The following is a 14,942-nucleotide window of genomic DNA, read 5'->3' on the forward strand; positions in this document are numbered from 1 at the left end:
GTTAAAGTACAGCACAAATGTTTGGCAGCCAGTATTGATTACCCCTCCCAAAATAGAGTTCTTTAGACATCAACAAGTATAAATGTGTGCCCTATGACTATATTGCATATGAGTAGTTTAACTTTTCTTACTACATAACATTTCCATAATTACTTTCCACATAAAATAGATATGAATCCAAAATATGAGAAATAATTGCTGCCATTAACTGGATGATCAACATTGTGCAGGACTAGACAGATGTGGCTGTGGTGGCAGCTGCCACTTGGCCACCTATGTGCCCTCATTTGCCCTCACTGAAATTCAGCCTGGCTCTATCCTGAGTCTCAGAGAAGGGATGGGAAAGAATCCTGGACTTTTTTTTTTTAAGAGTCATACATTTTTCCCTCTCTTTTGAATATAAATACTTTTTAAAAGTAAATGTTAGTAATAATTATTGCCCTTCTCATTGCACAGTAAAGGAAAGTGTGCACACATGGAAGGAAGTCCCTTCTACCACCGCCCTTCAGGTTGTTGTGGGGCTCCTGAGAGGGAACTCAGCTCTTCTGGGTTGCTGATTCTAAGCCCAAAATGGGTGGTAGGAGGCCAAGTTCTAGGGTTTTCACAGTCAGAGACATTCCCTGGCAACAAAGGGAGCTCAACCTGTCTTGCCCGGTCTCACAGGAATCTCAGCAAAGTGTATAAAGACAAAGAATGGGAAGGAGCTCACCCTCAAGGAATTTGAAATTGAAGGAAACTACGAAAGGGCCAAGAATTGGAGGCTGAGTGTGCGCTGCTATGGATATACCCTGAAAGACCTGATTGAGGTATCCTAATGACAAAGGGCTTCTATTAAGGATGGAATGTCATAGTCCACAAACTCCAAGCTTTATCGATGTTCAGAAAACCATCATGACTTCCTTTGAGCAGGTCACAATGCATGCTATTACTAACATTCCACTCCGGTGTTATCTTGACCAGTTTATCACAGTTTAATCCTAAGTGCATGAACTCTTCTCCCTTTGAAGGTAGACAGTAATTGTGGCCTTGACTCTGTCACTAGTAATTGCCACTGTGTAATATGGTCACAGGAAAGTAATTTAAATTGGGGAATGGGGGGCAGAGGAGGCCATCTTAGGCTCTGGGGACCAATAAAGTAGCATAGTAATGTATCTGGGAGGCACTGGAAATACCAAGCTCAAAACAGTAGAAAAAGTACAGAAGTACAAAGAGGACACAAAGACTCCTCACAGCCTTAATCTCATTTCTCTTTCAGAAAGGATTTCTACCAGACCCACCAAGAACAAGAAAGGCAATTATCGCATGACTTTCTGCCTATATCTCACCTATCATATTGTTGATTTTCCATTTCTCTGGCCTTATTCTATGGCTCCTAACTTCATTAATTCTAGTAAAATTTGATTTATAATATGGGGATTTTTGCACTTGCTGCTTGTAACATTACAGTGTCAGAGACCAGAACTTCTTTAAGCATTAAAACATAAGAGATAGAGGTGAGACTAATCCTTTAAAATAAATAATGAGCCAGCACCGGTTTGGCTCAGTGGATAGAGCGTCAGCCTGCGTACCTAAAGGTCCCAGGCCATGCACCTTGGTTGCGGGCACATCCCCAGTAGGGAGTGTGCAGGAGGAAGCTGATGGATGTTTCTCTCTCATCGATGTTTCTAACTCTCTATCCCTCTCCCTTTCTCTATGTAAACAATCAATAAAATATATTTTTAAAAATAAATAAAAAATAAAATAAAATAAATAATGAGACAGAGCTGACCTTATTTTATTGTTTCGACTTCATTGTCTAGCATGGAAGAATAACTCATGGGGTGGGGTAGGGTTCTAGGACACCCAGAGATGCAGGCAATTATATGGCCACCTCTTTGGTCATTATGCCGTGGGTCAACTGGGTGGTTTCTCTATGGCCTCTTTGCCCCAGCTAAATGTAAGAGCTGAGGTAGTCATTGCCCCAGGCTGAAAAAAGGCCCAGTCATTTCACAGATACCCAAGGTCAATGCAAGCCCTTGGGATTCAGGAGACAGTGGAGAGGTAATCACCTTCAAGAAAAGATGCAGAACTGGGACTTTTTACCCATTTTATCTTCAGCGCTGTGTCCCAGGAGAGCTGCAGAAGGCCGTGGGGTCTGCAGAAACATTTCTTTGGCACCCCGGACTCTGGGCCCTGAGGTCACTGGGCGCTGTGGGTGATGAGTCCTCAGTCTGAGTCTCTCATTTAAGCTCCCACTCCATCTGTGAAAACCAGGGCCAGCCCCCCTCCCTACATGGCTTCACAAAAGCCGCCTTGGGTCTAAGATCCACAGAATGGAATTTGCATTGGACCAAAGTGTAGCTGGACATTCGCAAACAAGGATCTGAAGTCCTGCCATGAAGAGGTGAATGTTCTATCAGGAACAACTGTGTGACTTGCAAGCGAGTCACACTGGGTCAAGATTGCACACAATCTTGAGTTCCCAGAACATTTACCTCCCTGAGAAAAGATAAGATTAAAAAGTTGTGGGTACTGAAGCAAGTCTTGCCCCAGAAAGGTGTCTTCAGCACAGTTCTCCCACTGCAAACACAGCTGATTCTCACAGCCAATTGGCCTGGAGGTTATTTCATCCCAGTGATAACTACAACAATCAAGGCTTAACTACAACAAGACTACAACAAGGCTGCTCACAAAGGGGTGCAGCAAGAGTGTCCACCTCAGGTAATTGGGGAGGCTGAGCCACTGGGCCCTATAGGACACCTAGCACACATCCACTCTACCAACGTAGGGAAGCATAAAAAATGTGGAGAAAAAGAAACAGGTCACAAATGACAGAAATAGAGGAAAACAAATGACTGGATATAGAGTTCAAAACCACACTTTAAAGGTTTTTCAAGAATTTTATGGAAATCACCAATAAATTTAGTGAGACCCTGGAGGAAATGAAAAAAGACCAACTAGAAATTAAGCATACACTGACTGAAATAAAGAATAATATACAGAGATCCAACAGGAGACAAGAGGAGCCCAAGAATCAAGTCAAAGTTTTGAAATACGAAGAAACGAAAAATACCCAACCGGAAAAGCAAAAAGAAAAAAGAATCCAAAAATACAAAGATAGTGTAAGGAGCCTCTGGGACAGCTTCAAGCGTACCAACATCTGAATTATAGGGGTGCCAGAAGAAGAGAGAGAGCAAGATATTGAAAACCTATTTGAAGAAATAATGACAGAAAACTTCCCCTACCTGGTCAAAGAAATAGACTTACAAGTCCAGGAAGTGCAGAGAACCCCAAACAAAAGGAATCCAAAGAAGACAACACCAAGACACATCATAATTAAAATGCCAAGAGCAAAAGACAAAGCGAGAATCTTAAAAGCAGCAAGAGAAAGACAGTCACTTACCTACAAGGGAGTACCCCTACGACAGTCAGCTGATTTCTCAACAGAAAGTTTGCAGGCCAGAAGAGAGTGGCAAGAAGTATTCAAAGTGATGAATAGCAAGAACCTACAACCAAGATTACTTTATCCAGCTAAGCTATCATTCAGAATTGAAGGTCAGATAAAGAGCTTCACGGATAAGAAAAAGCTAAAGGAGATCATCATCACCAAACCAGCATTATGTGAAATGCTGAAAGATATTCTTTAAGAAGAGGAAGAAGAAAGCAATAAAGATACAAATTATGAACAGCAAATACATATCTATCAACAAGTGAATCTAAAAATCAAGTGAATAAAAAATCTGATGAACAGAGTAAACTGGTGAATATAATAGAACCAGGGGCATGGAAAGGGAGTGGACTGACTATTCTCAGAGGGAAAAGGAGTGTGGAGGTCCATGAAGAGACTGGACAAAAATCGTACACCTATGGATGAGGACAATGGGAGGGGTAAGAGCAGAGGGTGGGGTGGGAACTGGTGGAGGAGAGCTATGGGGGGGGGGGGGAAGAGGAACAACTGTAATAATCTGAACAATAAAGATTTAATTAAAGAAAAGTTGTGGGTAGAGCAGAAAAGGGAATGCACAGCTGCAAGTGTCTTCAATGCACTATTGTAATATAGAACAAAACAAAATTTTTTTGATTAACTGCTGACGCACTAACCTCATGCGAAACCCCAATAAAAGCAGTGGTTGAGGGTACAGAGTTTGCTACATGCCTGAGCGAGCTGTAGCCCTCTGCCAGGCATCAATAGCCTGTGTGCTCCTCTTACCTCTGCGTCTTCAGTTCATTAAACACCCCTCAACACCAAACCATCACTGACACATAATATTTTTTATTCTCCAATTCAGCGGCTCTCAACCTGTGGGTCACGAACAATGAAAATACCTCCTGCATATCAGATATTTACATTAAGATTCATAACAGTAGCAAAATTACAGTTATGAAGTAGCAACGATAATAATTTTATGGTTGGGGGTCACCACAACATGAGGAACTGTATTAAAGGGTCACGGCATTAGGAAGGTTGAGAACCACTTATAGACTCACAAAAGCAGATGTAAAGCAAAGGGAAGGCATGAATCCTTTTCATAACAAGTATGCTCAAGTGTGTGGTTAATGAAAACTCATATTCAATATTGTCACTCAATCTTTCTCTATTTTCTATAGATAATACCAGATTCTCACAGTGATAACATTATTGACCCATATGTAAGTACTGCCACCTGTAACCCCAGAATAATCCAGGCTTTCTCAGTACATTATCTCTGTCATGCTGTCTTTCCCTGAAGCATGCTCACACTCAGTTAGAACAGGTCGCTATGTGTGATGAGTAGACAACAGCAGATGCATCACCCATGCCAGGTAGATGGTTCTGGAGTTGGCTATCTCAATGTGAAAGCATCCTTTCCATTCATTTGGTGGAAACCTTCCTATTTTCCCATTAGTATGGGAGGCAGAGCTCTAAACCACTGGGATCTCTAGAGATGGGTCTTGAAGTAGAAATGGGCAGGACTGGCCTGCTGATTAGGGATAGGAGTAAATTCGAGAGGATAGCAGAATTTTAAAGAAAGCAGAAGGAAAGAAAAGGAAAATCTCAAACACCCAGTCCATGGTGCAGGCAGTGATAAGATGGTTTCATACATCAGACAGAAGGAACAGGCCTCACCAGGCTGGTAAGTTCAAGGTGTACGTCCTGTCATGAGTCCTGCAGAGAAATGTACTCAGGGCATTGTGTACATCCTGTCATGAGTCCTGCAGAGAAATGTACTGAGTGTTCCCCAATTGTGTAACATGGGGAAATAGCTAATGGGGTGCGGGGGTCCTAGGACACTCAGAGAGGCAGGTGGTGTCACCTCTCAGGTCATCATGCCTTGGATCAAACTGGATAGTTTATCCATGGCCTCTCTGCTCCAGGTTGGAGGTAAAAGCTGAGGCAGTCATTGTTCCAGACTGGAAGGACATCAATTCATTCTATCGATATCTAAGGTTCAGAAACCTTGGCCCAAAAGCCTAACAATAGGTGGTCAGCATCCATGAGTCTCATTTGTTATGACAAAAAGGATAAACAATTACATGGCCCCATGCCAGAGTCAGCAAGGCCCACGTGGGGATGTGCCCAAGGGTGTCCCTAATGAGGCACTATACAAGTTTTTTTACTGAAAGAGAGAACATGGGCAAGAGACACATTGCAGCTTAGAATTTCCTCATATATGTGACTTTTGTGTCTCTTCTTATATTAAATTTATAAATGAAGAGAATTTATAAACTTTGGTATAGTCTAATTCACCTAATCTCATTGGACCCAGAGATGATATTCTGACTGCTATGATTTGTAACTTTAGTAGCATACCTTTTTTTCTAATAAGAGGGTATTATGATTAGGGCCTCTACATTCTTATAGCAGTGGAACTCACAGAAGCACTGAGAATGAGATGAGATATTTAAAAATTGGGATCTGCAACACTGTTGATGGATTGGATATCTAGGTGTGGAGAAAAGCAGAATCCATGTTCAATTCTGGGATCCTGTGTGAACTATGGGTTCCTTGGAGAGATGGGGGCTAAATGAGGAGCAGATTACAGACAGGAAGACAAGGAATATAATTTGGGACAGGATGGATTTTAGATGTGATGAAAGACTTCTAACTGGATATGATAGAAAGTAGAGTGTGGAAGTTTAGGACCTCAGAAGGAGACCAGAGACACAAGTTTTAAAGTCCAAGGATAAGTAAGGTAAGCATGGTCATGGGAGCATGAAGGAGTGGGGGATGTAGGACAGACCCCAAGGAATTCCAACATTCTAAGTGAGGAGCCTTCAAGAAGAGGCAGTTTTATGGGGGTAAATCCAAGGGAATAGAGAGTCAGAGGAACAAAGCATAGTGTTTCTAGAAGGAAGAAGTGGAATGGCACTTCCTATCACCTCCTCACTTCCTCACCACCCGCCAGCATCTCAACCACCCATCACTGAGTGAGCCAGGCCTCAAGTCTGTGCATTATTTTGTACTTATGTTATCACAGGACAATGTGAATTTCTCCTTCTAACCCAGGGGTGGGCAAACTTTTTGACTCAAGGGCCCCAATGGGTTCTTAAACTGGACTGGAGGACCGGAACAAAAGCATGGATGGAGTGTTTGTGTGAACTAATATAAATTCAAAGTAAACATCATTACACAAAGGGTATGGTCTATTTTTTTTTTTAGTTTTATTCATTTCAAACGGGCCGGATCCGGCCCGCGGGCCGCAGTTTGCCCACGGCTGTTTTATTGTGTAGACAAGATATTTTCATCTAAGTGTAGAGCTGTTACTAACACATTAGGTGAGACATTCCCCCAACCACAGAGTTCTCCTCAAACAGTTATTTTTCTGCTCTGGGGGAGCCAAAAACTTCTGGACATTTCTCCATCACAGACACATGACCCTCATACATAGAAATTTAATATGTAGAGATTCACATGTTATTGGCACATAGATAATCATCCACACACAAAATAAAGAAAAACATGATTTTTCTCACCGCCCAATGGACTCAATCCTTGGCCAATTCTTATTTTTGTCTATAATTTCTACCATCTTCACTGTGTTTTTCATTCCACAATACTTAGATGCAAACACTGTCAAATTATTTTCACTCAATGAAAGTAAATCTGGCTGAAGGACCTACATATTAAAATTGTGGAAGACTCAGCATCATTCACTGTTGTGGGTTCTTCTATCTTCCTTGTATAGAACAAAGCACCAGATCATCCATGGACCTAGTGGTTGTCATTACCATACTTCCTGGCCATTCAGAGATGGCACCTCCACATCTTTCATGACAAGCTGAGTTGGGCATCTTCCCCAGCCTCCCAGAGCTAAAGAACTCAGTCTAGCCTGACATTTACCTGGTCACCTATGCCCAGGGTCTCTCCAACCCAGAGGTACTGTCACAGGCCCAGAGTCCCTCCAGGCACAGAATCCATCGTCCAGTAATACCTTCTCTAGCCCTTAAACTCATGGGGAACTTATGGTTGAGAAAATGAGGTGCAGTGATATCTCAGGAGTTTAATTCCATCATATTAAATTCTCAGTAAATCACTCTTTGATGAGTCAGTTTAGATGATGCAACATAGACAACCAGATAAGACATATTTCTGGACCATATTTTTCCAGCAGAATAATAAATTTCTCAGATTATCTTTAATTCACCCTTTTTGTTGCTAGCCGGATCTCTGTCTCCACAGGGAAAATTTTCCTGACCTAATACAGCCACTTCCTCCCGAACTTCACTGCAGACCAGATGTCTTCTTCTAAAAATCTCTACTCAAATATCTTTATAGACAGAGCTTCTAGGGCAAGGTAGATTAAGAAGAAAATAAACAAATGGGAATACATCAAAATAAAAAGCTTCTGCACAGCAAAAGAAACCATAAACAAAACAACAAGAAAGCCTACTGCATGGGAGAATATATTTGCGAATATTATCACCGATAAGGGTTTAATCTCCAACATTTATAGGGAACTCATACAACTTAACAAAAGGAAGATAAACAATCCAATCATAAAATGGTCAAAGGACCTAAATAGACACTGTTCAAAAGAGGACATTCAGAAAGCCAAGAGACATATGAAAACATGCTCAAAGTCACTAATCATCTGAGAGATGCAAATCAAAACAACAATGAGGTACCATCTCACACTTGTCAGAATGGTTATCATCAACAAATCAACAAACGACAAGTGCTGGAGAGGATGCAGAGAAAAAGGAACACCCGTTCACTGCTGGTGGGAATGCAGACTGGTGCAGCCACTATGGAAGACAGTATGGAGTTTCTTCAAAAAGTTAAAAATGGAACTCCCATTTGACCCAGTGATCCCACTTCTAGGAATATATCCCAAGAAACCAGAAACACCAATCAGAAAGAATATATACATCCCTATGTTCATAGCAGCACAATTTACCATAGCTAAGATTTGGAAATAGCCTAAGTGCCCATCAGCAGATGAATGGATTAGAAAACTGTGGTACATCTACACAATGGAATACTATGCTGTTGTAAAAAAGAAGGAATTCTTACCATTTGCAGCAGCATGAATGAAACTGGAGAGCATTATGTTAAGTGAAATAAGCCAGTCAATGAAAGAAAAATACCACACGAGCTCACTCATTTATGGATAATAAAGACCATTATAAACTGATGAACAAAAATAGATACAGAGGCAGAGCAGCATCGAACAGACTCTCAAACTACAGCAGGAAGGCCGGGGAGGGTTTCAGGAGAGATCAACCGAAGGACCTGTATGCACGCATATAAGCATAACCAATGGACACAGACACTGGGCGGTAAGGGAGGCCAGGGGAAGGTCAAGGCGGGGGAAAGGAGATATATGTAATATTTTAAGCAATAAAACAAAATTTAAAAAAAAAAACACAAGTATTACAAGTTTTACCTTGGTACAAGCAAAATCTGTGTGTTCTAGAGTCCAATGATGTTGTCCTTCTGGAATCTCACTGATCCCAGTGATGTCTAAATTATCTCCATTTCTAGCAAGAAAACTCAAATATATGTGAGATGTGCCATAAAGGAAGAACGCTATTTTGCTATGATACTTGTCCAAGATCCTTTCATGAGACATGCCACATCCGTCATATTGATCCTGACAGGTTAGTGACATGTGGTCCCCTCTTGCCCTTCCTTCTTGTGGTAGAGCTCTTCCCACCATGCACACTCAGCCTGCAAAGTTTATCTGGTTGTATGTGTCTTGATGCAGAGGGAGCAGGGCCCTTAAGTATCAGGATCCAGAATTATGATCCAGAGCTATTTAACTGTGCTGGCAGCAGTAGATTCATGGGAAGTGAAAATTCCTCAAGTGGTTTTTAGGGGGAATAGAAAGAGGTGTCACCACCACCTCCTCTGCTTTGTTCCCTAACCATACACTTTGATGGGATGGTGACACCATGCATTAGCTGCCAGTTGGAAGCATATACCACCTGCCTTGGGAACATCTCAAAGCTGGCAAAGCTGGGGCTGTTGTGCGTCCTCTGAAGGCCATCCCCACAGTCCACCAAATCAGCTGACACTGCGTGACAGGGTCCATAATAAGACTCATGAATTCTGAGGGTGAGTCCACTGCTACATTTCCTTTGCTGTAAAATGTATCCTTGGTCAGAGGTGATGTTATGCAGGCTGACATCGAGATTGGTAAGGCATCTATAAGTGGTGGTGTGGGCAGAGGATGGCTACCAGGAATGTGTGTATCCAGATGAGGACAAAGCATTGCCCTCCATATTGGGAGGAATCTAACGTAACCCAGCTGCTCCCAGGTAGATCTCAGGCAGTGGTGCCACCTCAGGGATTTGGCATAAACCTCTGTAGTAGGTCAGACAATCTGCAGAGGCAGAAGACAGATCTACTTTTTTGTAGAAACCACAGATAGCCCCCATCCCTGAACCATGGACACTGTGTAATGGGCCTCTTTTTTTTCAATTACAATTGACATGCAGCATTATATTATTCATTTCAGGTGTATAACATAGTCAATAGACATTTATATAATTTACCTGTTGATGTCCTAAATAAGTCTAGTGCCCATCTGACACCATACATAGTTAGCATAATGTTACTATGTTCCCTATGCTATACTTTACATCCCCATGACTGTTTTTATAACTGACAATTTGTACGTCTTAATTTATAATGGGCCTCTGAGAAAGGACAGAAGTGGCCCCGGGGAGAAGCTAAATGATATCTCTAAGATGAATCATTGTATCCACCTGATTGTGGAGAGCCTCCCAACACAGAGAACCTGGGAGAGAGGGCTCTAGAGGCAAATAGAATATCTGACACTCTGTTGGTAGGGTTCCTTTCCAAGAAGTCTCTGCAGCATAGATTCTAGGTATAGATATGTCAATGCCAGAGGGGAGGATGCCCATGGCTTGTGGTCTGTGCTAATTCAGCAAAGTTGGGAGACAAGAGCTGGTTTCTGACTTTTCCTCTGGCCTGATGGTTCATCAAGGCCCAATACTTTGGTCTTTATGGTACTGGTTGCCAATACACAACGGTGGCAGACAGGGATCATTACCATACTCACAGTGGCTCAATTAGAAACCCTAAGTGTTGAGGTGAATGAGAGTCCATCACCCACTATGGCGCCTAACTCAACGGACTACTTATGGGAGGGGTGTCTTTGGTAATTGAGTCTACATGGTACTCTAGTGTGGAGGGGTTTTCAAGAGAAAAGTTGGCTTCAAGGTGGTAACCAATAGTCCTTTTGAGGACTTCAACAGCTGCAGGAACAATGACTGTTTCACAGAGAACCCGCCCCTGCTCACTTCATGTCCTGCCTCTCAGGGTCCCATGGAGTTGCATCTTCTGCGAGATAAAGTTTATTCAGAAAAGGTGCTCAGAAAGTCAACCATGTCATCAGGAGTCGGAGATCCTAGAAAGGGAGATGCTGCATGAGGAGCACTTGGTGAGTTGCAAGGGGAAGCTGAAGCCTCCTCTTTTCTGTTCAGTTGAGAGAAGAAGCAGTCTTGCAGGGGCTGGAGGAATGGTGCCCAGAGGCAAGCATCTGTGCTTCTTCCTCTGTGCTTTGATCACACCTAACACCAAAATTTGTATCCAAAGGAGATCCCCGTTCTGTGTTTGTTTCAGAGTCCATGGGTTTGGGCGTTGTGCATTCTGCCTGAACATGCAGAGCAGTTCATTCTCTCCAAGCTGCTTTTCACTTAAGATCTCCTCTATCTTTTGCAGAAATGTGAGTTCCTCCTCTTGAAGGTCTGTCACTGGTCAAAAAGCTCCTTTTTTATCCAAAAACCATATTATGTAAGTAATAGCAACAAAGCCCCAAACTGGCATTTGTCAAATTTGTGGTATGAATGCAATAGGTACAAGTTGCCATTATCATTGCCTTGTTGATGGATGTCTCAGTCAGCTTAGTCAGCCCCTAGCAGCTTAGGCTGCTATAACAAAGTACCGCAGACTGGGTGGCTTCAACCACAGAAATTTGTTTCTCACAGTTCTGGAGGCCGAAAGTCCAAGATCTGAGGACCAGTATGGTCAGATTCTGACAAGAGCCCTCTTCCAGGTTGCAGACTGACAACTTCATGTTGTGTCCTCACATGGTAGAAACAGGGAGAGAGCTCTCTGGGGTCCCCTTACAAAGGGCATTAATCCCACTCATGAGCACTCCACCCTCCTGACCTAATTATCTCCCAAAGGCCCCGTCTCCTAATACCATCACATTGGGAGTTAGAATTTCAACATCTGAGTTTGTGGGGGGAGGGACATAAACAGTCATAGCAGTGAGAGTCTATAGAAAGTAGACTTGGAACCATGCCAATAGCCTGCCCTTTGGCACTTTCATCCACAGAGTAAAAAGCGAACTCAGAGCCTGACGAAGTACATGTGGTTAAACAAAATCAGAGAAACACTGGCTTCAAAGTTGTACCTCCAAGTGAAGGAGTTTGTGCAGGACATGCGCCTCATCTTTCAGAACCACAGGAAAATTTATGAGGTAAGTGGCTGTCCCTGCATCCCTTTTTCTTTCGATTAAGTCACTTTGCCTTTCCTCTTCTCATATCAGGTAAATGTTACAACTTTCCTCATCATGCGGCAAGCACACACAAGTAAAAACTCTAGAAGGATTCTAAAAGCCCTGTGGTCTACAGAGGTGAAAATATAATAATCAACCAGAGGTATCATTGCAAACACTGTCCTAGGATCTCAGAGTCTGCTCACTGCTAGATAGCCGATTTTGTCCCAGAGAACAGTAGACTGCAGATCTGGTCCCTCCACAGGAAACAGAAGTGCTTTTTAAAGGCAACCAGTGTTTCTCTTCTCTAAAGGAAGATACCAAATCAAATTTCTCAAATTTCAAAATCTTGGATTTCTTTACATCCAAATCCCCTAGTGCTGTGTCAAAAAGTTAACAAGGCCCTAGCCCGTGGTAGGCAAACTGCGGCTCCCGAGCCACATGTGGCTCTTCGGCTCCTTGAGTGTGGCTCTTCCTAAGCCTTAGGAGTACCCTAATTAAGTTAATAACAATGTGCCTACCTATATAGTTTAAGTTTAAAAAATTTGGCTCTCAAAAGAAATTTCAATCGTTGTACTATTGATATTTGGCTCTGTTGACTAATGAGTTTGCCGACCACTGTGGCCTAGCCGGTTTGGCTCAGTGAATACAGCGTCAGCCTGTGGACCAACAGGTCCAAGGTTCAATTCCAGTCAAGAGCAAGTACCTCAGTTGCAGGCTCCTCCCTGGCCCAGGCTCTGGTCAGGGCTCATGAAGGAGGCAACCAATCAATGTGTTTCTCTCACATCTATGTTTCTCTGTCTTTCCCTCTCATTTCCACTCTCCCAAAAACCAACAACAGCAAAAATCAAGGGAAAAATAGCCTCGAGTGGAAAAATAGCCTCAGGTGAGGATTAACACACACACACAAACACACACACACACACACACACACACACACTAACAAGGATTGCCTCAAGGGGTGAGAATGAAGGGAGAGGAAGGCACAATGAATTTACTGTAGACATTTCCATACTACTATACTGTTGCAAATAATATGTGCTGTGCTCAAAACTCAAATAACTTCTATTTTGTCAAATTAAATCAATCAATTTTTGGTGAAGAATTAGGCTGCAAGATAGTACTATTTTTGCTTCTCTGTCTTCCAGATAAAGAGAAATGATCAAGCTATCAGGGAACATTAGCTATTCCTAACTGGATGAAGTCTCACTTAACATTTGGGGGTGGCCTAAAATGAAGATCTTGATTACCTGAAACTTTGGGTAATTGGCAATGGCTAATATTGTTTTTCTCTTCGTTTTTTCAGGGCCAGAAATTCATCATGCTGGGAATTCAAATAGAGGCCGAATTTGAGAAAAACTTCAAAGACATTTTTGGAATTCAGCAAAGCAGCAAGAACAGTTCTCAGTCCGAGCCCATTACTTTGTGATTTTTGTCCATTTCTGTTTCCCCCTTCAGAGCCTCCAGCAGTACATGGTCAAGTGCCCGTGGTCCCGCTGACCATTCTGCTTAATGATATGCAAAAGCAATCGCATCACACTTCTTTTTTCAAACTTATTTTGTCATTATTTCAGCTCATTTATTTTTCTAAATAGAAAATGTAAAATTGCTTTATCCAGATCTCTTATTAAATAAATTGGAGTGAAATTTACAATAAAAATATTTAGTCTTTCTATAAAGAATCATATCATTTGCTTCCATTTATTTAAATTATTATGTTGTTAGTAAAGTTTTCTCTCCTCTCCTCCTCCCCACATAGAACTTATTCATTTCTTGCTTTTTCTTTTTACTGTCAGGCATTTTATACTATTTCTTGTTATTATGAAAGTGACCTTTTTACTATTATAGTTTCTTACTTATTGTTGCCTGTTATAGAAAACTACTGTTACTTATATATTTTGGTAAAGCCAGTGTTATTTATATAGTTTGGTTACTGATTACCATTCTGAGTACTTTTTTGCCTTTTACCCCATGGCATCAGGAAGCACATAGCATAGCATACTGTTCTCAACATTTAATTCATAGGGTCAGAATCCTAATTGGTACAGCTGATAAAAGCATTCCTCACGCACTAAAACCTCTGACAGTTCTTGGTTCTGTTGGGGAATGGCTCTGCCATGACATCCTGGTGACCTTGCATGTCTCCATACGGCACACATAGGCAAGACTTAAATACAACTGATCTGATTTAGGCCTTGGAAGAATGCCCGGTGATTTTTCCAAAACATGAGAGCATTCATCGCCTTATCTTCCAGACGCTATCATGACTCTCTCTCCTTTCATTCCAAGTTCTGATGAGGTCTGAAGCCTTCTGATGCTTTATTTAGGGCACAGCTGTAGGCTATACAACTGCTGGCTGCAACATGAATGTGGACCATCACTCATGTCACACCATAAGGCATCCACAATCCCTTTGTTTGGGTACAATCCTATGGTACAAAGGACATGGGAAGCTGGTACCTTTGCTTTTTTTGCTTTTGTTGTCTATGTAAGTATCAAACTGTCTGAATAGTAAAATGCACTCATCATTTCTTTACCAGTCAAATCTTTTAGCTTTGCTTGACAGGTTCTCAGACCCAAAATATTCCGGTTATAAGAAAAAGAATACCACATATTGATAGCTGGTTCAGAGTATACACTATACCAGCGGTTCTCAACCCGTGGATCGCAACCCCTTTGGGGGTTGAATGACCCTTTCACAGGGGTCACCTAAGACCATCTTGCATATCAGATATTTACATTATGACTCATAATAGTAGTAACATTACAGTTATAAAGTAGCAACGAAAATCATTTTATGGTTGGGTCACAACATGAGGAACTATATTTAAAGGGCCAGAAGGTTGAGAACCACTGAGTTATACCATTCAGAAAAGTACCTCAGCCTCAGGAATTATTGTCTCCAGCTGGCTCCAATGCACCATGTCACCATTAAATAATAAGATTTTGTTATTGGAATAGAATATGTTGAAGATTAAATGAATTTATAAATGTCAAATGTTCAAAATCATG

General features: G+C 41.8%; 1 protein-coding gene across 1 annotated transcript in view; it reads left to right on the top strand.

Moving 5' to 3' along the window:
* LOC308522700 (nuclear body protein SP140-like protein) overlaps window positions 1-13,614 on the top strand; it is a 68,473-nt gene extending 54,859 nt beyond the window's left edge. The window contains exons 15-21 of the mRNA XM_081096232.1: window positions 664-806; window positions 1,256-1,291; window positions 8,945-9,060; window positions 10,748-10,868; window positions 11,150-11,221; window positions 11,769-11,912; window positions 13,237-13,614. Coding sequence (XP_080952358.1) covers window positions 664-806; window positions 1,256-1,291; window positions 8,945-9,060; window positions 10,748-10,868; window positions 11,150-11,221; window positions 11,769-11,912; window positions 13,237-13,359 — 755 coding nt within the window. The 3' untranslated portion in view covers window positions 13,360-13,614. The remainder of the gene's footprint in view (window positions 1-663; window positions 807-1,255; window positions 1,292-8,944; window positions 9,061-10,747; window positions 10,869-11,149; window positions 11,222-11,768; window positions 11,913-13,236) is intronic.
* Window positions 13,615-14,942: the final 1,328 nt, after the last annotated feature.

The sequence above is a fragment of the Myotis nattereri genome (genome assembly GCF_964212035.1).
Source record: "Myotis nattereri genome assembly, chromosome: 7".
Classification (NCBI taxonomy): Eukaryota; Metazoa; Chordata; class Mammalia; order Chiroptera; family Vespertilionidae; genus Myotis; species Myotis nattereri.